This window comes from Malania oleifera, chromosome 7 (genome assembly GCF_029873635.1).
Source record: "Malania oleifera isolate guangnan ecotype guangnan chromosome 7, ASM2987363v1, whole genome shotgun sequence".
Taxonomy (NCBI): Eukaryota; Viridiplantae; Streptophyta; class Magnoliopsida; order Santalales; family Ximeniaceae; genus Malania; species Malania oleifera.
Window position 1 is genome coordinate 18,835,586 of NC_080423.1, and position 22,585 is coordinate 18,858,170.

Here is a 22,585-nt window from a genome sequence, read left to right on the forward strand (position 1 = left end):
CCACCTCCCTATCCGATTCACAATCATGTAGGATATACCCGGGAAGCCCTTGCACAGTAATTGTACCAAGGAAAATGACTTATTCACTACAGCTGTATTGACTTCTCTAGACATAAAGACTTCATAAATAACTTCAGAACTAAACTCATAAATGAACTTTGTAAATAATAAATTTTTGACTTAGGAAATGACACACATGACTGAACCATAATAATGACACCTAAATAACTGTAATAGATATAATAAATAACACAATTAACTATGCCTTCACTGGTTCTGTAGCGCTGCATCACAATACCATCTCAACCACAACTCCCTTTTTTTTTTTTTTTGCAGGTGTTATGCCTAACTAACAAAAATCTGTTCATTTCTTATTTTCTCTTAGAGTTACACTACTCATCCATCTTAACATTCTCATTTCAGAACCTATTTCTTCTTGGATATATTGTTTCTTAGTTGTCCTAGCATAGCCGGTCATAAAGTTGTCGTATAGAACTTACCTTTTAATTTTAAGGATTTATTTTTCTTTTTTTTTGGAATAATATGGAGAAGTCTATTTAGATTCTCACGGACAATAGACACGAACAGTTTTCAACATTTATCAGTTCCATGGGACCAATGTTAATGAATATACTAACCTTTTTTTAACTTCTAAGAAAATTCAATCCCATGACTGCAAGATCTGTTACTGACTAAATACCAATGGGGGATGCAAGTCCAGCAAGATATCTTGAGATCAAGAATTATGGGATATCTTTGAATTCTATTATTATTTTATGGGGGGAGAATGGTAATCTTCTATGTTTGAGTAATTTTTGGGGCTTATCATATAGAAAATTTCAGGAGTCTAATAATTGTTTTTTAATCAAAAGTTACCTAGATTACTAATTCAGACCTTGATTAAATATTGAGTAAAGTTATATACTTGTCGCTTTTTTATTTGGGAGATTTGGTCAATCATGATTCCAGAAGCAATTTTCACCCATTTGACTACAATCATGGTCAGAAGAGTTTCTAAAAGCTCATTACTCATCTAAAGTTTTCTAGAAGGGTCTTCAAATAGTGGAAATTGCAACTATACGAATCTGGAGTTGACTTTATGAATTAAAAAGTTTTCTATTGCCCTCGAGGCATAATTCCTGTCATACCCCCCACCCCTCCTTTCTTCGACCTCCTCTGTTGCATAACCTTCCCCCTGACATACCCCTTCTTCCACCTCCTCTGTTTCCTTCCAGATTTGTTTCTCCATTCCTAGCCAGCCATATTTCTCCTCTCTCCTTTTCTATCCATATCAGCCTATATTAAACATACTGCATTATATAACCCACAGAACAATCTTAATTGCAGAGAGGAGAATGAAAAAAACATTCTCAATTCATGAACAGGCCAGGGAAGAGGAATAAACCTTCTCAAACTGACAAAATAGAAAAATACACAACAAATTATAATAAAAAAGAAGCTACATTAATGGTACCTGAAGGATAACGGATGATGTGATGAAACCAAATGCATATTCACCAATACGTGGATGACGGATAATTGCAACCTCTTTAAAAGCACTGGTATTTTGGTCTACAAATAAGATGTGATAAGAGCTTCAGTATTGCCAGAAAGTTGACTAAATTTGGATAAGATACTAATTGCAATCATGACAAAAAATTAGGTAAAGCAGTGAAAAAAAATAACCAAAGTTATTTGATTGCTAGTCTGTCCAAAGAGACCAATCAATGCAATAATACAGGGAAACATGGCAGCTTAAAAAAGAAAACTCTTGAGAAAACTCAATTCCATTTGAACTCTAAATAAAATTAATATATAGGATCCATTTATTGGCATAAAATTCTAGGAAACATAAACACTAAGGGCACGTTTTGTCATGGAAAACAGTTTTTATTTTTCTCTTTTATTTTTTCAAAGAATTAAAAAAAAAAAAAAGAGCTTATTTTTCAGTTTTGCAACATTTGTACAAAAAAAAAAGAAAAAAAATAACAAGTTTTAGCACTAATCACATGTGGAAAATAGCTTTATTTTCCACATTTAAATTTTCAAATAATTTCAAAAATGCAACCTTGCTTTCCAATTTTTCAAATTTGTATAAGAAAGTATTTTTTTTATAAATTTCTAATTTATTAAATAATTTTTGAAAATTTGGAAAACAAGGTGTCTTTTTTGTAATTATTTTGAAATCCATAAATTTCACAACTAAACAACTCCTTTATTTTCTACCTTCTTAATATAATTCTTGGGAAACTGAAAAGCTGGAATTTTCTTTTTTTTTTTGGAAAACTAAAAAAATTGGAGTTCTTTTTCCAAAACTAAATAGGCCTTACTTTTGTTTAATAGATAAAGAAAATTTGTCTTAAAGAGGAGATAATATATAAAAAAATGAGCATAAGAAATCCTCATTATATAAGATGGGAGCCAAAAATAAAAAAAATAAAAAAATGAAACAAAAGCAAAAAAAAAAATTCAAAATGGACCACATTCCAATCACACTGAAGATCTGGAAAAAAAGCAACCTTTAAAACAATCAGTTGTGACTCGTGAAAGCCAACAATGCCATGTATCGTATGATATCCCAAGCATAGATAAATATATCTTCTTCCCCATGAAAATAAAAGCATTCCTCTCCAAAAAAATACCCCACATGACGGCTAAAAACCTCCACACCACCACAAACCTAAACCATCTTTACTACTTCCAAACCTTTAAATGATAGTTAAAAAATCCTCCACCAAGTCCAAGCAAACCCAACTCTCTCCAAATAATCCAAGTAGTTTGTTCCAGAGCCTCCAATAAAATAACATGGACACTAATTATAGAATCCTAAATAAACCAAAATAATACTTTCTTAAATAACAAAAACCTGTAATCTTAACATAGTTCACAGACGCGTCGGGAAATGGGCTAGCCTCCATTGTCTGCCCCCGGCCTCGTGCCCCCCCCCCCCCCCCCCAAAAAAAAGGAAGCACATTTATATTTACTGTAGCCTAATCTAATAAAAATAGGCAAATTCAGTAGCAGATCCTTTGCAGGAAAGTACTATTTCTAATAGAGCTTGCTGTTTTTTTAAGGTTCACCAGATAATACCCAAAAGGTGGATTGAGTATATATACATATATACATATCTCTACCTACCTACCTACACATCTATCTATCTATCTATCTATCTATCTATATATATATATATGCATGCATATGTATATATATCCATAGACACATGTAGGATAGGTAAAAGTAAATGTAATCATTAAAAGAAACCAAGAAAACAACTTACAAGTCCAGAAAAACTCAACCCAGTCAAGGAAATTTGGAAAAAATCCCAGATTTCAAAACAAAAAATATTCTCGAAATCTCGTTTTAAAAAATATTTTAAACATTTCTTCACCCCCAATAAAACATCTACTTCTCTTAACACCAAATGCACCATAAAAAAACACACAAGGGAGCCATCTAAAAAATTCCCTGCTTATTGTGGCCAATTTTGCCATCTCTAAGCTTCCAGGTGAAGAAAAATAAAGGATGTTCTGTGGCATCAACCAATCAACTCTGAACCAATGCCAAATAAAACCAAATTTCCCTTCAAAATTCACTGTACATTAGATTGCTGCTTGGGCTTTCCTCTTCCTTTTTGCATTAGTAGCATCAGTTCAACAAGAACCACACCTCTCTTTCTCAGGTTGTCCCCTGTTAAAATAGCAAATCCACTCCCAATGGACCCCAAGGATACCTGCCAGTGCCACACAAAGAAAGCCAATTTCATTGTCCCTTTGGGGCTCCAAATTGCTTTTCAAGGGAACTCTTTATTCTCTTTGCAGCACCAAGAATATATTACATTACATGTTTTATATTATTGAAAGTGGAAAAACAAAAAGAAATGCTATGAAATGTACACAGTTTTTCGCATCCCATAGTGACATCTAACTAAAATCTAATCAAGGATTGCAAGCATTAGGTTATCCATGTATTCAGATTTGCATTGAACAATCACCTACAAAAGAGTACTAGATTAATAGCACCCACATAGCTTGGGTCTGCAAGCATAGTACAAGTTGTCACTGCAATATTTGTACAAATTATGAATAGATTCTACGCTACCTTGTGAAAACACTTTGAAAGAAAACCATTTAGGACAAGGACATGTTTCGCATCCATGAATAAAAAATGTGTGACTTGTTCAGTTAGCCAAATATGACAAACATTCAAGTGCTTGTCCATCTGCTCAGAAATACAATCCAGCCTATGGTAAAATACATCAAGTTCTTGCACATTTACAAGCACAACTACGGAAGGCAGCCATTAAGAGAGAATCAAATAAATAAATAGGTATGACCTGGAGAAATTGCTGAACTAATTTGTTTGGATGCCGAGTATATATGCTTAACAAATGGCATCCTCTTTATAATCCATTCTCCGAGCCAGAAAATGGTGGCACCCATCCACGAAGAAACAAAAACACCAACAAAGAATACAAATAGTAGTGATGTGACAAATCCAAGCCCTGCACATTAAAGGATGCAAACACAAAAGTAGGGAGTGAAAAGGAGTGTCAGAAAATCATTGCATAAAGGATGCTTAAGTTAAGCCCATAATCCTTGAGGAGGGTAATTAGTACATGGCCATATCATAATATGTCAGGATCATAAAAAATACAGCAATGCATTAACACTTTCTATAATTCATTTCAGCATGATTACAACATAAAACTAAGTATTTTGTCAACAATGAAAAGGTAGTTAACATAAACATAAGATAGGAGCCATGTAACTTCAATAAGCAAATTTAACTGCAAATGCAACTACATATTACTGTAAACAATAGCTTAAGGCGCAGTTCAAGTAACAGGAAGAAGCAGCTGACTATTAACCTGCCATTCAGAATGGAACAGAAAATAAACAAATCCAAAGCCATTCATGGTGCAGTCAAATTTTATTCCATGTTAAAACTGGTTTGTATTCGACAAACAACAAATTTGGAGAAGAGCAAATACCACTATAGATTCAAATACTGCTGAAAGCAGTTCAGAGGAAAAAGAAAATATTCCCCAGCCTATAACCAACGACAAAAGGAGAGTGGGGCTGGTGTGGGCCGTGGCCCCCCTCCTTACTAAAATGATGTAAAACAAGATAGTTTTAAATTGGTTTTCATAGGAACCACACAGTACCAGAAAAATGAATCTTCACCCTTGGTTTGAAAATTAACCTTATATGGCGTGCTTTGATTGAAGTTAGAACCCATAGCCTAATATGGGCCCTATATATGTAATTGTGTGTACACATCACTTTTGTGGGACTAGGACCTATAAGATCTGTACAAAATGGTTTGAAAACTCACATTTTATAGTGTGCCAATCAAATATGGACCCCATCAACATAAATGGATCCAAATTAAAGAAGTCCACTTAGAGTCCTTTTAAATGATGTTCATACCATTCTCGGGATTTTCACTTTGAATTTTTTCTTGGCTTAAGCTTACCCAGACTCATTCTTTACAGGAGGATCTCAAATTTATTCAGCTGACAGTCCATGATGCCTAACTTGAGCAAATAGTAAAGATTACACTTTTCTGGCAATGTAAAGCAATGTAAACCTATCTAGCTTTACATCATATTTTCTGTGTTGAGAATTCCATTTGTGAATTTGTCCCACATTGAAAAATTTGAGTGGATTATGGGTGCTTATATACATGGTTGGGCCCAAGATCCAATAGGCTTAAACTTTTGGGTCAAGATGGTGTTCACCCATGAGTATCGAGCCCATCCAAGGGCTCCTCCGGTCCTAACAAGTGGTATCAGATCCGACGGTTCGGTTCGTAACTTTGGGTGAGTGACATCGTAAAAGTCGAGACATGAAACTAATTCTCCTGACGTCCTAACAGTTGGAGGACCAAGTGTGCGACCGAGGCCAATAAGGATCATCTAGGCTAGGGATGGATCCGAATAGGGTCAAGATGTGGAAGGTAGGATTGGTTTGAAGGCACGTGAAATGCAATCTGAGGCACGTAAGGCACCAGTGGTAAGGCCCACTTGATCAACTGTTGGGGATATAGGCTTACTCCCATAAGGGAGACAGTTTCCGTTCAAGGGGGAGCAGTTGGAACTCATAAATGAGGGGGAGATTATTGAGAATTCCACTTGTAAGTTTGTCCCACATTGGAAAATTTGAGTGGATGATGGGTGCTTATATACATGGTTGGGCCCAAGACCCAATAGGCTTAAGCTTTTGGGTCAAGTTGGCGTTCACCTATGTGTATCAAATCCACCCATGGGCTCCTCCAGTCCTAACATTCTGAACTCTCATCACATGCATATGCTTGACAACTTGCTCAGAATAATATCCTCAATCAGGAGAATTGCAGAGAGGGGTATTACACTGGCAAACCAACATTTTCTGTGCAGGTGCGAAGATGAGACAGTGCATCATCTGTAGGTGGGTTGTTGTAGTTGGACTAGAAAACTGTAAAGACTCTTAAGACTGTGCTTTAGCTATAACTAGGGCGAGCAAGAAAAACCAAAAAACCAAACCAAAAAGTTGGTTAACCATTTCTTTGGTTCGGTTTCAGTTTGCTATTTTGATTTTTTTCGGTTAACGGTTTAGTTTCAGTTTTGGCAGTTTCACTGATCGCAGTTGACCAACTCAACCAACATAATATTAATATATGTAAATACATATAATATAACATAATATAATATTCAACTTTTTAATAATTTAACATATAGGATGAGGCTTACAGCTGTAACTTGATAAGCCTTTATCCAAATCACTCAATGCCTCCACTCTCCAGATGCAAAGCCTACCATACTGCAAACTACTCCCCTTCCCTTCCTCATAGGTCCAAACCCTAGCCACCAAATTTGCTCACTTCACAGCCCCACCCACCCGGCCACGCCACTCCACAGCAGCTGCTGCCATCAGCCATTGGCCACAGCGCCTCCCAGCCCAGCAGCACTCACAGTTCACAGCTCGACCCATGTGACCACACGTCTCTACTGCCAGCTGCCACCATCACCCATTAGCTGCTGTGCCTCCCCAGCCTAGCATCACTCGCCTTCACCTATCCAGTCTCTCTCTCTCCCTCTCTCTCTCTCTCTCTCTCTCAACCATGGAAAAGTTTTTGTCACTTTTTTCTTGATCTAAAAACTTTGTACCTCATATGTCATGATTGTCACAGCAGAAGCATGATGAAAACTGATGGAGAATATGTTTCATTGATAGTCTCTATTTAGTTTGGTTGAGACATTTCTAGCATGATTGATTGTCTCTATATGTTGGTTAAAACATATCACTATTAAATGGATCCCTTGAAACTGATAGAGAACATGATCCCTTAAAAGTTGAAAATCATACTCTACCATGATTGTTTTAATTGAAGGGTACATGAACTGGTGCATATGACTATTAGGTCTCATTGTGTTTTTCATTTTTGAATAAATATATCCAATAGACATCTTAGAAATGTAATGACTTTAAACATCAAACATAATGTAATTTTAAAAAGAAAAAAAAAATGAAAACAAAATAATTCTATTATTTGTAAAGTTTACATGTACAAATAGACAGTAGCACATGCAAGACAGTAGAGTGCCCAATCTCGGAAGTCAAATGCATTTGATCCAAGTAGTATAAGCACTGTAAACTGAAGTTAAAGGAAAAGAATATACAAAACATTCTAAAACAAGAGCTTCCTTATTCCCATCACCCTCAACAGTTCAAAATGCCATACAGGACATTTTCCAACATATATACTCATTCTGAACATAGTTTAGATGAAGGACACAAACCTAACAACCCAAGTACTTCCCCTTCTGCCCATCAGCACAGCAACCAGTTACAGAAAGCTTCTATATTTGCCTATTAGGTAAAATCTGCCCAGGAACCCAATTTATCACTTCAACTTAGGAACAAGTCAGCTATAAAAAGTTATCAAACACCCACTTAGTTCAAATTGAAGAAAAACAAACCACAAACTGAGCCATCCCAGCAAAGCATTAATTCCCAATTACTTGCATCTCTAGGAAGCATAACCATCAGATGATAAGACTAAGCTAGTGTTAGTGGTCATCAATTTGAGTCATTTTCTTACTAGTTAATACTTCAACTTTAATGTGATTGTGTAATATATGGTGAAGTGTGATAGTTTTTTCTTTATGTTTTTTAATCATACAAGACTCTAATATTGTTTTTTACTTTTATATGCTTTTTAAATTTTCACTTGGATAGTACAAATAGAATCACGTTTAAAGAAGCATTAATGCAGAATGTTAATATTACTTATTGCTTGTAGGATGGAATCTTTCAGTCGTAATACACAGTCAACTGCAAAGAGTCCGATTATTCATCCAAATTTGACACCCACATCTAGACCACCTATGTCACAAGATGTTAGTGGGGTTGTCACTTGTCAGTACATAAAAAAAACCAACTCTTCCTAGGACCGGAAATTCAAAGGTAAGTGGTTTGAGAAAAAAAAAAAGATCTAGGGCATGGGATCATTTTACTAAGTTAAATTGAGAAAATAAAGAAGAGAAGTCTTAATGCAAACTATGGTGATTTGATTGGTTGCAAAAGTTATGGTGGAACAAGTGGAATGATTAATCATTTGAAAATAGATGCACACATTATCGATATAAAAATGTTAAAGTGGATATGAAGCAAAAGTAGTAGTCATTTCAATCTCAAGCAGATGTTCAAAAATCAGGGTCAACCACTACATATACACTTAGCAATGGGAATTTTGAACAATATGCTTGTAGGAAAGCACTAATGAGTTAACTTTTAAGCACATGGAGCATGAGGGATTTAAGGAGTTTTATCAAGTGATGCAACCACGATTTATAGTTCCTTCTCATAGAACGGTGATTAGAGATTGTTATAATCTCTATTTGGAGGAGAAGAATAAGTTGAAGTTGTTGAGTAAATTTTCACAGGGTTAACCTCACCACCGACACATGGACATCTTGTCAAATCTTAACCACATGTGTCTCAAAGTTCATTTCATTGATGATGATTGGAAATTGCCAAAAAAAAAAAAAAAGAATCCTGAATTTTAGCCCAGTTTCTAACTACATGTGTCACACGACTCATTTCATTGATGATGATTGGAAATTGCAAAAAAGAATCTTGAATTTTAGCCCTCGGTGTATGTTGTTTGTAGAAGATATCATGTTGATTGATGATACTAGGAGCAAAGTGGAATCTAAGCTAGAACCTTGGAGAGCCACATTAGAGTCTAAAGGGTTTAGGATAAGTAGGAATAAGATAGAATATATGAAATGTAATTTCAATCATGTGAGTAGCAATGGAGAGAAGATTAAACTTGATAATCAAGAGATTAATAGCAATAATAGATTTAGATATATTGCATCTACTATGCAAGCTAAAGGGGAAATTGAAGAAGATGCCGTACATAGAATTAAATAGGTAGGGAAAATGGAGGAGTGCATAAGGTGCATTGTGTGATTGTAGATTACCCTTAAAATTTAAAGGAAAGTTTTAGCTATAAGGCTAGCTATGCTTTGTGGTTCAGAATGTTGAGCAGCTAAGAAACAACATGTACAAATGCGAATGATAAGGTTGATGAGTAGTTTAACATTAAAATATAAAAGAAACAAGCAAATATGCTATAATTTAGGCATAGCACCTGTTGAAAACAAGATAAAGGAGGGACAGCTTAGATGGTTTGGTCATTTGAAACGCAAACCTAGTAGAGCACCTGTGAAGTGGAGAGAGTTAGTATTGTTTGTAGCATGAAAAGGGGTACGGATAGGGCTAAAATAACTTGGAATGAGGCAGTGAGGAAGGATTTAACAGCCCTTAATCTAATAGAGGAAAACACTCTCGATCGGGTGAATTGGCGAAAAGGATTCATGTAGCCAACCCCACCTAATGGGACTTAAGGCTTCTTGTTGTTTTTATAGTCATTCAGGTGAGATAATTAGTAGATCAATTGAAAAATGTTTGCTTGAATGGGGCATTGATAAAGTTCTTACCATAACCATTGACAATGCAAGTTCAAATAATTTGGGAATAAAATACTTTAAAAAAGACTAAAAAAATTTGTTTTCCTTGGGTTGGGGGTGGGGGGAGGGGGGTTGTATTTTGAATCGTACAAACAGTAGTCATCTTAGCCACAAGAGCAAAGGTCCCTTCATAATTGACACCATATTCCTAATTATTCCCAAGTGCAACGAGGCGAGCTTTGTAATGATCCAAACTCCCATCAGATCGGACCTTGACTGAGTCAACCCAATTGCGACCCAGAGGAACAATGTTGGGAGGACAAGGCTCAATGTCCCAGGTGTGATTGGCCTCTAGAGCGGAAATTTCTTCCTACATAGCTTGTCACCAACAATCATGCTTGGCAGCATGTGAATAGGACGTGGGAATATCTAAATTGGACAATGTAGCGGTAAGAGCTAAAACAGAATTGCCAGAACTGGAAGAGGGAAACTCATAATTATCCGGGGGTACAGACACTCGAGGAGAGCGACGTACCAAAGGCTTTGGAGGTGCTGCAACTAACTGAATTTGGAGCATGGTAGGATCAGATATCTTATGAGACACCAGAAGAGACTATGGGCGGGAGCGTCACGTATACACAATACCTGGTTTAAAATGAGAACTGACTAGATGAGGATCGGAGAACTGCTCCTCAAAGGAGGGGAGAATCACGATAGAAGAGGAAGGCACAGAGGACACAGGAAAGAAATGTTGATTTTCAAAGAAAATAACATTCCTCGAAATGCATGTACGATGTAATGTAGGATCATAGCAAACAAATCCCTTTTGACACACATTATATCCCAAGAATGCACATCGAACAGATTGAGCAGATAATTTATGTCGCTCATGAGGAGGTAAATGAACAAAACATACACAACCAAAGGTATGGAGGTTATCGTGACTAGGTTGCTTAGCAAATAAGCGGAAATAGGGAGACTCCATGAGTAGGACTTGAGAAGGTAAACAATTAATCAAGTAAGTAGCAGTTTTCAGAGCCTCAACCCAAAACATGGATGGAATAGAGGATTTCAACAAGAGAGTGCGTACCATATCTAGGAGATGACGATTTTTTTGTTCGTCTACTCCATTCTGTTAGGGAGTAGCGGGACATGAATGTTGATGAATAATACCTTTAGAAGCCAAAAATGTCGAAAACTCAATAGACATATGATCACCACCGGAATCTGTGCATAGTGTCTTAATAGAAGCAGAAAATTGATTGTCAACATACGCTAAAAACTCAGTGAAAGTACGAAAAACCTCAGATTTAGAGTGAAGAAAGTATACCTAAGTAATTTTTCTATGATCATCAATGAAAGTCACATAGTATTTAAATTTTTCATGTGAACTAACCGGGAAAGGTCCCCAAACATCACTATGGGTAAGATCAAAGCACTGAGAAGCTCTACAAGCATGCAAAGGGAAGGGAAGAGTTTTGTTTTTACCAAGTTTGCAAGAAGCACACTCAAGAGATAAAGAAGAACATTCTTTATTACCAAGTAAACTAGAGTTCAATACATGAGATAAAATCTGAGTATTGGGATGGCCTAAACCACAATGTCACACCATTCTAAAATCTGAAACATTATTACAGGCAAAAGACTTAATAGAAGAAACTGGAGAAAGTGCTGGAACAGACAAAAGTAGTGGAAACAAGCGCCCCATTTTAGGTCCCTTCGCGATCGGCTCCCCCGTTACCTGGTCCGGCTCAACACAACCATCACTGAAAAAATTAACAGCACAATTGTTATCAACTAATTGACCACCAGAAATAAGATTTGTGGAAAGCTGAAGAGCAGAAACACATCAGTGAACTTAGAAGAGGCATCTCTGACAGGAGCTATTGGCAAAGAACTATCATTGGCAGTCTAAATAGCAGATTGACCAACGTAGGGCCGAACATGACACAGAGTAGTGGGATTATTCGTCATATGATTAGCGGCACCCGAGTCCACGTAGCAGAGTTTAATAGAATTGTTACCTTGGAGCCCCAATGCTGAAAATGCCGAAATTAGCATCTATTACACTATTTCAAGTGTGCAGTAATTCGCTGCAGGAGGTGCAGGAACAGAGGAGTCACTTGAACAAGAGCTAGGGGCCGCAAAATTCACTGTGGGGTGTAGAATAACAAAAGTCTAGAATTCCTAGGCCTAACGATTTTGCAGGAGGATACGACTGTCTTTGATAATGTGACCCTTCTTCTTGCAATAAGAGCAGTATTTCTTGGAACAATTAGCAGCAATATGCCCAAATTCTTTGCACCAAAAACACTGCAAGGTGCTAGAATGCACAAGCGGTCCTCGTCCTTGAGCAGCATAAGCCACAAGGACGGACCCTGAACTACCATGAGATTGTGCCAAAGTAACTTGATTGCTAAGTTGTTGTTCTTCACGAAGTAACTCACCAAAACAAACATCAAGATAAGGAACAAAAGAGCAAACAGATTCATACTCGAGGTGGAGTTTCATAAGAAACTGATCACGACAACTAGTCTCGTGAAAACGTTGAATAATGGAAAGAGTGGCAATAGGAACATCCGCGGTAACCAGATCAGAATATTCGTTCCAAAGAGTCAGAAACACCGAATAATAGTCTTGGATGGAGCAATTTTCATGTTGAAACATGGCAATTGCATGCTCTAACTGAAAACAGCGGGCACCATTATCTTGATGAGCGGTGCGATAAAACCGCATGTTGGGAACAATATGTGGCTCAACTGAGACAAGATGAGCATCAAGCACAGCCTATGAAGGACAAGCCACAAAATCCAAATCAACCTACCTGCACTAAAAAATAAATCTTGAACCAAGAAACTTGTTGTGCCAAGAATCACAAGGACAAAGAAGCACCAGAAACAGCAACAGAAAGTTGTTCTGATCAACCCAACTGCACTAAAAATAAATTGCCAACCAAGAAACCTGTTGTGCTAAGAATCACAAGAACAGAGAAGCACCAGAACAGCAACCGAAAATTGTTCCGATAGCCACTCAGTCACAGAAATACTAAAAAAAAGAGAACCAAAAAATTCCAAAAGAGAATGGACTCAGGACAGCCACAGAAACGAGAGACACCTCCGAATCGCAAAGACAAAAAAAAAAATTCGAGAGGAAAAAAATTTAGCAGTCGGTTGGCTCTGATACCATGTCAAAGTATTGTGTGAATGGCCGAATGGTTTGGCCTTGAGTTCTGTATATTATATAGACTTTACAAGAATACTACACATGGAAAGCAAATAAGTTCCAGCATGATTCTAGCCCTATAAATGTAAACTATAATCTGTCAAGCCCTACACATGCAAACTATAATCTGTCAAAAATACGTGCTAACTGTACAGAATAATGAATGAAGAAATAAGGAAATAATTGTGGGCTGAAATAAGGAAAGAAGTGTGGACAGCAAGGCTTTTTCTGTTTGCTGTTCCGTTGACACCAATAAATTAACACTTTCCTCTTTTCTATCTAAAAATCCAACTCACCCAAAATGACAGCCTTCTTGATCCTAATATCCCCAAAAACCTCCCTATTCCAGATTTTCAAAGCCTCTTTTTAAGAGACTTAAGTTTCCTCATGAGCCTAAAATTTTCCCGACCCCTCTTCAAATCCACAAACCAAGAACCTCGTGCCACAGAAGGAAAAGAATCATGATCAAGCCACATATTCTCAAACCGCAAAGAGAGGGACCTTACTTAACCTTAGAAGATTCCAACAAAACAGCAAAATGGTCAAATGCAGTTCCAGATAAAACAGTTTGAAAAAATATGAGCAAACTCATCCTCTGAATCACTACAAAACAAAAGCCTAAATAATTGACCAGCAACATCCCTCTCCTCAGCCATAGAGCAAGAAAAAAGAGCACTATCCATAGGCAAATCCCTCAAATCACAGTCCCTAATAAACCTATCAAAATTCTGCATACTCAAAAAAAACCTACCACCCTTTTCTTCTCCCTAGGAAACCTAACAACATTAAAGGAGTTTTTTCCTTTTTTGATTTTATTTTATATTAAAATATTTAATAAAGGTTTGGTGGAACTTTATTTCCCACTTTGATGCGTCCTAAAACTTGCTGGATGGTCCAACGACTTTTAAACAAAACTCGCAAGAGCATCCAGCGAGTTTTAAAGTAGGAGGGCTGCCCGCCGGTTGATGCGTGGCAGCCAAAACTCACTGGTTGGTCCAACGAGTTTTAAACAATTTTTTTTAAAAAAAATGCTACATCAAGTAGCAATTTTTGCCAGCAATCCGCAACTTCTCTCCCCCTCCTTTTCGTTTTCTTCTTCAATGATGACTTTGTGTCAGGAAGCCAATTATCTTAATCATGGCCTTTGCCTCCCCTCAGCATATAATAATACCTTCTCTCTTTTCCCTTTTGTCCCTCTCTCCTTCTTTCTCTCTCCTCTTTCCTCTCTCTCTCTCTTCATGGTAAATTGGGAGATCACCAAATCCTTTCTACAGCATCCCAATCATGCTCTTTTAATATATATCTCCACCATCCCATCTAATAATAATAATAATAATAATAATAGCAACTTCCAAGTAGGTTGAACATCATTTGGTTAAAATAGAATTAATCGGATAAATTCGATCGATTCAATTCAGTTAAAAATGTATTCGGTTCGATTCGATTTTCACTTTCATTGAATTATGATTTTTGATTTTGGTTCAGTTAATTTGGTTAATCGAATTAATCGAATAGTATAAATTAATAATAAATAATTATTTATATTATATATTAAAATATTTTTTGTTATATATATACTAACACTTTATTTATTAATTATATATTACATACTATTTATATATTAAAAATTTATATAAATATTAAATCGGTTAATCGAAATTCGATTCGATTGGTTTTGAGTTTGGTTAAATATGGAATTTCGGTTAGTTCGGTTAATGAGATTTTTTAACCAAAATTTTTCGGTTAATTCGGTTAATTAACTAAATCAAACTGGTTGAATGCTCACCCCTACGTACTAGGCATGGATTAAATTTGGCGACTCCTCAATTTTTTTATTTTTTTATTTAAAAATAAAAAAAAAATAGCAACTTCCTAGTAGTTTGAATATAATTCGGTTAAAATCGAATTAATCGGGTAAATTCGATTGATTCAGTTCAGTTAAAAATTTATTCGGTTCGATTTGGTTTTCATTTTCATTGATTTTTTATTTTTCATCTTGGTTCGGTTAATTCGGTTAACCGAATTAATCGAATAGTATAAATTAATAATAAATAATTATACATATTATATATTAAAATATTTTTTGTTATATATATACAAAAAAATTTATTCCGAACCTTTACTAAATATTTTAATATAAAATAAAACCAAAAAAGGAAAAAACTCCAAGAGCTTTCCAAATTTAACCAAACTCAAAATCGAACCGACCAAAATTTCATATTTAACCAAACTCATAACCGATCGAACCGAATTTCGATTAATCGATTTAATATTTATATAAATTTTTAATATATAAAAAATATAAATAATACATAATATATAATTAATAAATAAAGTGTTAGTATATATATAACAAAAATATTTTAATCTATAATAGATATAATTATTTCTTATTAATTTATACTATTCGATTAATTCGGTTAAATGAATTAATTGAACCAAAATCATATCAAAATTCAATGAAAATGAAAATCAAATCGAACCGAATAATTTTTTAACTGAACCAAATCGATCGAATTTATCCGATTTATTTGATTTAAACCGAATTATATTCAAACAACTAGGAAATTGCTATTATTATTATTATCGTTAGATGGGATGGTGGAGTTGTACATTAAAAGGGCATGATTGGAACGCATTTGAAAGGATTTAGCGATCTCCCAATTTACCATGAAGAGAGAGAGAGAGAGAGGATAGAGCATAGAGAAAGAGGGAGAGAGGAGAGCGAGAGGGACAAAAGGGAAAAGAGAGAAAAGGTATTATTATTTGCTAAGGGGAGGCAAAAGCCATGATTGAGATAATTGGCTTCCTGACACAAAGTCATCATTGAAGAAGAAAAAGAAAAGGAGGGAAGTTGCGGGCTGTAGGCAAAAAAACGCTACTTGATGTAGCAATTTTAAAAAAAAAATTGTTTAAAACTCGTTGTACCATCCAACGAGTTTTTTTGCCACATGTCAACCAACGGGCAACCCTCCTACTTTAAAACTCGCTGGATGGTCCAACAAGTTTTGTTTAAAAATCGTCAGACCATCCAGCGAGTTTTAGGACACATCAAAGTGGGAAATGAAGTTCCCACCAAACCTTTATTAAATATTTTAATACAAAATAAAATCAAAAAAGGAAAAAACTCACATTAAAGTCACCACCTTTAATCCATCTAGGGGAATCCTAAAAACGGACAAGTAATAAAGACGAATACTAGCAAGGCAAGCCTGAATAAGAGTAATGTGACACCCTAAATAAAAAAACGCACCTTTCCACCCACCCAAGCACTTAAGTCTCTCTCCATCACTAGATCCCAAAAAACCATAGACCTAGGATTACCTATCAACAGGACACCTTGATAAGACAAGGGCTAATCCAAAAGACCACAACCTGCTAACAAAGCCAACTCCCTAGACCTACTAGACGCCAAATTGATGGCTGCTATTCCACTCTTCCCAAACTCATTTTAAGCCCAAAACCCCTCCCAAAAATTTTAAGAAGAGTCAAATATTCAAAAAACAATTTGTATGGTCACAAATGAAAAACAAAAGTATCATTGGCAAACTGACAATGGAACACACAAACACCCTCTCTACCCACTTCTAGCCCTTTAACTAAGCCCCGTCAAACTGCCCCTTCCACCATTCAACTCAAACATCAATAACCAAAATAAACAGAAAGGACATAATGGATTCCCTTTTCTAACGTCTCTCGATGCTTTGAACCAAGATGTTAGACAAGCAGCCCCTCATTCAATTCCTCCATCTCCCCCCAAACCCTTTTTTAGCTAACACCTTATCCAAAAAATTCCAGCTAACCTCATCATAAGCTTTCTCAAAATCCAATTTGAAAAGAATGCCCTTCTTTTTCCTACGAACCTCCCCTACATCCCCCCCCCCCCCCAAAAAAAACAAAAGCACTTTGTGCCTTAGAAATGGTATCATCTAACACCACGCCCTACCAATTATCAACAAATTTGGCAATGATCTTATACACACACTAGTCACTAAAAACTAATAAGCCTAAAATCAGTCATCTTAATAGATTTATTCCTCTTAGGCACTAAAGTGCTGAAAGTGGAACTAATGCTCTTGCTATGAATCTCATTACAGTAAAATTCATTAAAGACCTTAAACAAATCCACCTTAACCACATCCCAACACTCTTGAAAGAAAACCAAATTAAACCAATCAAGACCCGAAGCTCTATCCATTTCCATCCCAAACACAAAATGGGATTCCAATATAAACCCTCAATCATAGGCCTACAGAATTCCTCCTCTAAAATAAAGATTGGAATATGGTACATTGGGAATACACCGAAACATGCATTTTGCCTATGGCTGGGTTGGAAAGGTAAGCTTCCAACTTGCGATATACTACCAATAGATGGGATAGATCAAAGATGCACATTCTGTATGGAGGATGTAGAGACCCAAGACCACCTCTTCTTCAGGTGTAAATTCTCAGCTAAGGTTTGGGGAAGTATAAGGAAGTGGTTGGGAATTAAAAGGATTAAGGCTGCGGTGAAATGGTTACACAAAGAAGAGAAAGGTAAGGGGTTTCTTTCAGTTGGAAGAAGAATTGGATTAGCTACCACGGTACGCTTTATTTGGCACTTTAGGAATAGGAAAAGATTTGAAAACGATATATTACCCCCTATGGAATTAATTAAAGTAATCCAAAGACATATCTATAGGGCAGTTTTTGATAAATTTGATATGTACTTAGTTTGATATTGTTGAGCATGTTGACGCTCTTGTAATAGGGCACATAATCTCTTGATTGGTCATTTTGACCCCCGGGTATGCCCGAGTTTTGATGTATTGTTTTGGATGCATAGTCGACCTGGGTATGCCCAGAGTAGGTGTATATATACAGTTGATCAATACATTTACCCATTTGATCAAAAAAAAAAAAAGATTGGAAAAGAAAATAGTAATCTCATTTTCAATCAAATGAGAATAAAAAATAACCTCATCTCCTCCAAAATCCAATTCCCTAATCATGTTTCCCATCTTCCCGTAAACCAACCTATGAAAAAAATTCCGTATTACAATCACTTTCATTTGCCCACTTAAATTTAGTATTTTGCATCCAACTCCTTAGTTCTTTAAAAATCAAATCCTCCAACTCATTCTTCAGGCAAACCCATCTAGCTTGCTCGCTATCCAATTTTATTTTTTTTCTTTGGATAAGAAAAAGGAAACTTTATTGAAGAGGCATCAAGGGGATGCCAGCCCATGGCACAGTAAATCAACTACCCTAAAGGGTGTCACACAAATCAAAGATTACATCATAATCGTTAACAACATACCCACTATGCCAGCTATTTGACCGCAGTAAACCAGTGTTCTTTTCTGTTCTAGATAGTTGAGGTTGAATTTTTAAACACTCGCCTATTCCTCTCTTCCCAAACGCACCAGAAAATTGCAAGGAGAATGAAGGACATAACCTTTCCCTTCTCCTTGTTGCCTGAACCCCTTTCCCGGCCCAGAATTCTCCTCCCAAAGTAAGCGATAACTCACTTTGTCCGATCAGAGTCAAAACCATATTCCAAAGATTCCTTGTCCAAGTGCCAGAGAAGGAGGATGTGCTCAACAGATTCTGCATCAACCATGCAAATGGGACATCTGATGGCTACTGACAGACCCCTTCTTTACAAATTATCCATGGTTAAAAGCTTACCATTGGTTGCCTCCCGTGCAAGGAAGGCAACTGTTGTCGGGGCTGCTGTCTTCCAAATCTGAGTCAAAGGGAAATTAAAGTTGTTTAACTCCAAATGGGAAGAGCTTCCTGTAGAAAGATCTAACAGTGAAGGCCCCCATCCCATCTAAGGCCCAAATAGGAAGATCAGTGCTATTATGGTGTTGCTCACTATCCAATAAATTAAAACCTTCCCCTTTTCTATCTAAAAAATCCACCTCACCCAAAATGACAGCCTTCTTCATCCTAACAACCCCAAAAACCTCCCTATTTCATATTTTCAAAGTCTCCTTAAGACGCTTAAGTTTCTTCATGAGTCTAAAACTTTCCCAACCCCTCTTCAAATCAACACAACAAGAATCTTGCACCACAGAAGGAAAAGAATAGTGATCAAGTCACATATTCTCAAACCGAAAAGGAGAAGGAACCCACTTCACCTTAGAAAATTCCAACAAAATAGGAAAATGGTCAGATGCAATTCTAGACAAAAACAGTTTAAGAAAGAGTAGCAAACTCATCCTCCCAATCACTATAAAATAAAAACCTATCTAATTGACTAGCAACTTCCCTCTCCCCACCCACGGACCAAGAAAAAAGAGCACACTTCACCTTAGAAGATTCCAACAAAATAGGAAAATGGTCAGATGCAATTCTAGACAAAACAGTTTAAGAAAGAGTAGTAAACTCATCCTCCCAATCACTATAAAATAAAAACCTATCAAATCGACTAGCAACATCCCTCTCCCCAACCACAAACCAAGAAAAAAGAGCATAATCCATGGGCAAATACCTCAACGCACAATCCCTAATAAACCTACCAAAATTCCGCATACTCAAATAAAACCTACCTCCCTTTTTTTCTCCCAAAGAAACCTAACAACATTAAACTCACCACCTACAATCAATCTAGGGGGGGGAAACGAAAAACCACATACAACTCATCCCAAAAACAGACCGAAAATTGGGTCTTGGAGGACCATAAATCGATGTAACCCACCCACCAATGACCGCTTCCTTTAACATATATCAAAACAGAAAGGGAAAAGAACCCAACAAAACTGCCAACTTTAGTAATAAACCGAGTATACCAAACGAGAAGAATGCCCCAAGATGATACCTAAGAAGAAATAAAATCCCCATTCTTACAGCTACCCTCCTAAATTCTCTTAACCACCCCCTCCCCAAAACCTCCATCAACATTCTCTAATTTAGTTTAAGTAAAACTTAATCAGGAGAATGCCTAATCAAAACTTCCCGAATCAGCCCCCTCTTCCTAACATCCACTAAACCCCAAACATTCCAACTAATAAGCTTCACAATTTAACTATCTTAACCCCCCCCCCCCCTTTTCTTACTTCTCCTCTAAGCCCTCCATAATTAATAAAAGGTGCTAACTTATTGAGTTCCTCTTGAATCTTCCTTTTTTTCTTTTTACTCTCATAAGTCCTAGTAATCACCCCTACCTTTACCTCATGGCCAAAAGGATTCACTAGCTTTAGACGCATATCCTCTAGGAGTTTTAGCAGATGTTTTCTGTCTCTCACCCCCAAAAGGACTAATAGTAATGGCATCTCCCTTAAAGAAATCCCCTCCTTGCATACAACTTTATTAGTAAAATTTTGAGAATGGGAAGGATATCTCTTTGAGAATAAGAAGTTTTTTGATCCTTTGGAGAGTACATTCACATTGTCAACCACCCTCTCAATAGACATGGAATCTCCAGGAATATCAATAATATTAGGCTCAACAGCAGAAACAATGGCCAAAGAACCCTCTTCGATCAAATCTATTACCTAATTCTCAGTGTTCCTCAAATGGAGAACACCAACCCGTGCTTCTTTAGAGAGCTTTGTAGGACTATCTAACCTATCTTCCGACTGATAGAACCAAGGAACATCTTCCAAACTAATTAGAGCAGTCGACTCATTCACACGCACAATTGTAGAATCAGGACTCAAAAATTGAGCCTGATTAACATCCTTATCAAATCCATTCTCAGGCAACAATTGATCTAAAAGCAAGCCTTTTCAAACTCACACATAATTCTCGTTTATTCGTCAAAATCAAAACCAAAAACCTCCAAAGAGTGCAACCCATACTCAATATCACACAACAAAGAAGAAAGAACTCTTTTAATTCGAATACTCGATTCTGGCATTTTATCTTTAACCTTCTTCACTTGAACATTAGAAAGCAACATGTGATCTTCTAGCTTCTAACTCTTCAAACCACAAGGAGAATAAGAACCAATACTTTGTATCCCAGAATAACATGTTTTGACCACCTTATTTTGATGGACTTCAGCACTTACATTAAGACCCATCCAGTGGGTCTTAACTGATCCAACGCAAAAACCTTACCTAAAACCAAGCCTTCTTTATTTTTAGGGGCCACAGCAACCAAACTGGACTTATCCACGCGCATCTTCATAGGGCTTAGTTTGCCTTTTCTTCTCAATCCATTTGCTCACTACTCTTCTCCTCACAGGCTTGAAATCCTAAGGCTCATTTGAATTTAAACCATAATGATTTAAGTTTAAATTTGAAATACCTCACCGACCAAATCTTGTAGGTGTTGTAACTGAAAAATTCCCTACTATTTAGGCCAAGCATTTTTGCATTATTTAAATTTAAATTTGAAGAACCCCACCTACCAAAACATGAACACGAATGGTGAAACTAGTGACTCCCTATGGCTCAGGCCAAGCAGTGTGTTGTTAAAATTTAAATTCGACATCCCACCTACCAAATCTCAGAGAAAAAGGTGCTGAAACTAGAAAATCCCTACTTTTCAGTCCATATAGTTTGGAGCCAGTATTCGAAGCCTCCACCAGATGAGTCCTAAGATCATTGGCGTAAGAAATCCCCGGCAATAGCCTCTGTAAAAGCGTTGGCTTTCCCTCCCACATCATTGCTTCTCCGAATATTTGCCGAAGCACAATCTGCACATCTCCATCCCAACTCACGACCATCAGTTTCAAACTCTCATATATGTCAGAAGCAAACTCCTTCAAAGCATGAAAGAAAGCTTTCCATCCTGACACTTTCACACCCTCAGGAACACGAACAGATTAAGGATGTTGAAATCCCGAGTATCCTTGTATATTGAGTAAATTAGGAAAGTAGTAAATGTAGAAGATTGTATATTATTTTGTAGGGAGATTATTTACTTATTTAGAATCCTCGATTGTATTATATATTGTAAGATTGGGATGTACAAAATATTCAATCGAAGGAATACAGAAATTCCATTCTATTTTTCTAAACCTGAGTTAGCAATGGCCGACAACACCGTCAACAACAAAGGGTCGTGCTCCTTTGAAACTCTTGACGGTGACTGTGACGCAACCTCCATCGTAGGGTCTCTCGGATCGGGCCCAATGGTGGCATCGTGGCGACTCAAAGAACTCCAATCGCAGCCGGCAAACAAGATCTGCATCGATTGCTTGCAGAAGAACCCGCAATGGGTGTCGGTATCATACGACGTCTTCATGTGTCTCAAGTGCTCTGGCAAGCACCGCGACCTCATTGCTCATAACAGCTTCGCCCAATCGGTGACAATGGACTCCTGGTCGATATCCATCTCAAGAAGATGGGCACGAACAGCAAAGCCGAAGCGGCGAGAGCTCGCAAGAGCGCCACTAAGGCCGACCGCAAGGACCGCGAGGCTCGCGAGAAGGAAAAGCAATACTGGCACGACGCCAAGGGCACCAAGT

At 36.9% G+C, this 22,585-nt stretch overlaps 1 protein-coding gene across 1 annotated transcript in view; it reads right to left on the reverse strand.

The window, feature by feature from the left end:
* The window catches only part of LOC131159696 (protein LIKE COV 2), a 77,467-nt gene that overhangs the window by 24,266 nt on the left and 30,616 nt on the right, over positions 1 to 22,585 (reverse strand). The window contains exons 4-5 of the mRNA XM_058114805.1: positions 4,334 to 4,501; positions 1,475 to 1,572 (exon numbers count right to left, since the gene is read on the reverse strand). Of these exons, the coding sequence (XP_057970788.1) occupies positions 1,475 to 1,572; positions 4,334 to 4,501 (266 nt within the window). The remainder of the gene's footprint in view (positions 1 to 1,474; positions 1,573 to 4,333; positions 4,502 to 22,585) is intronic.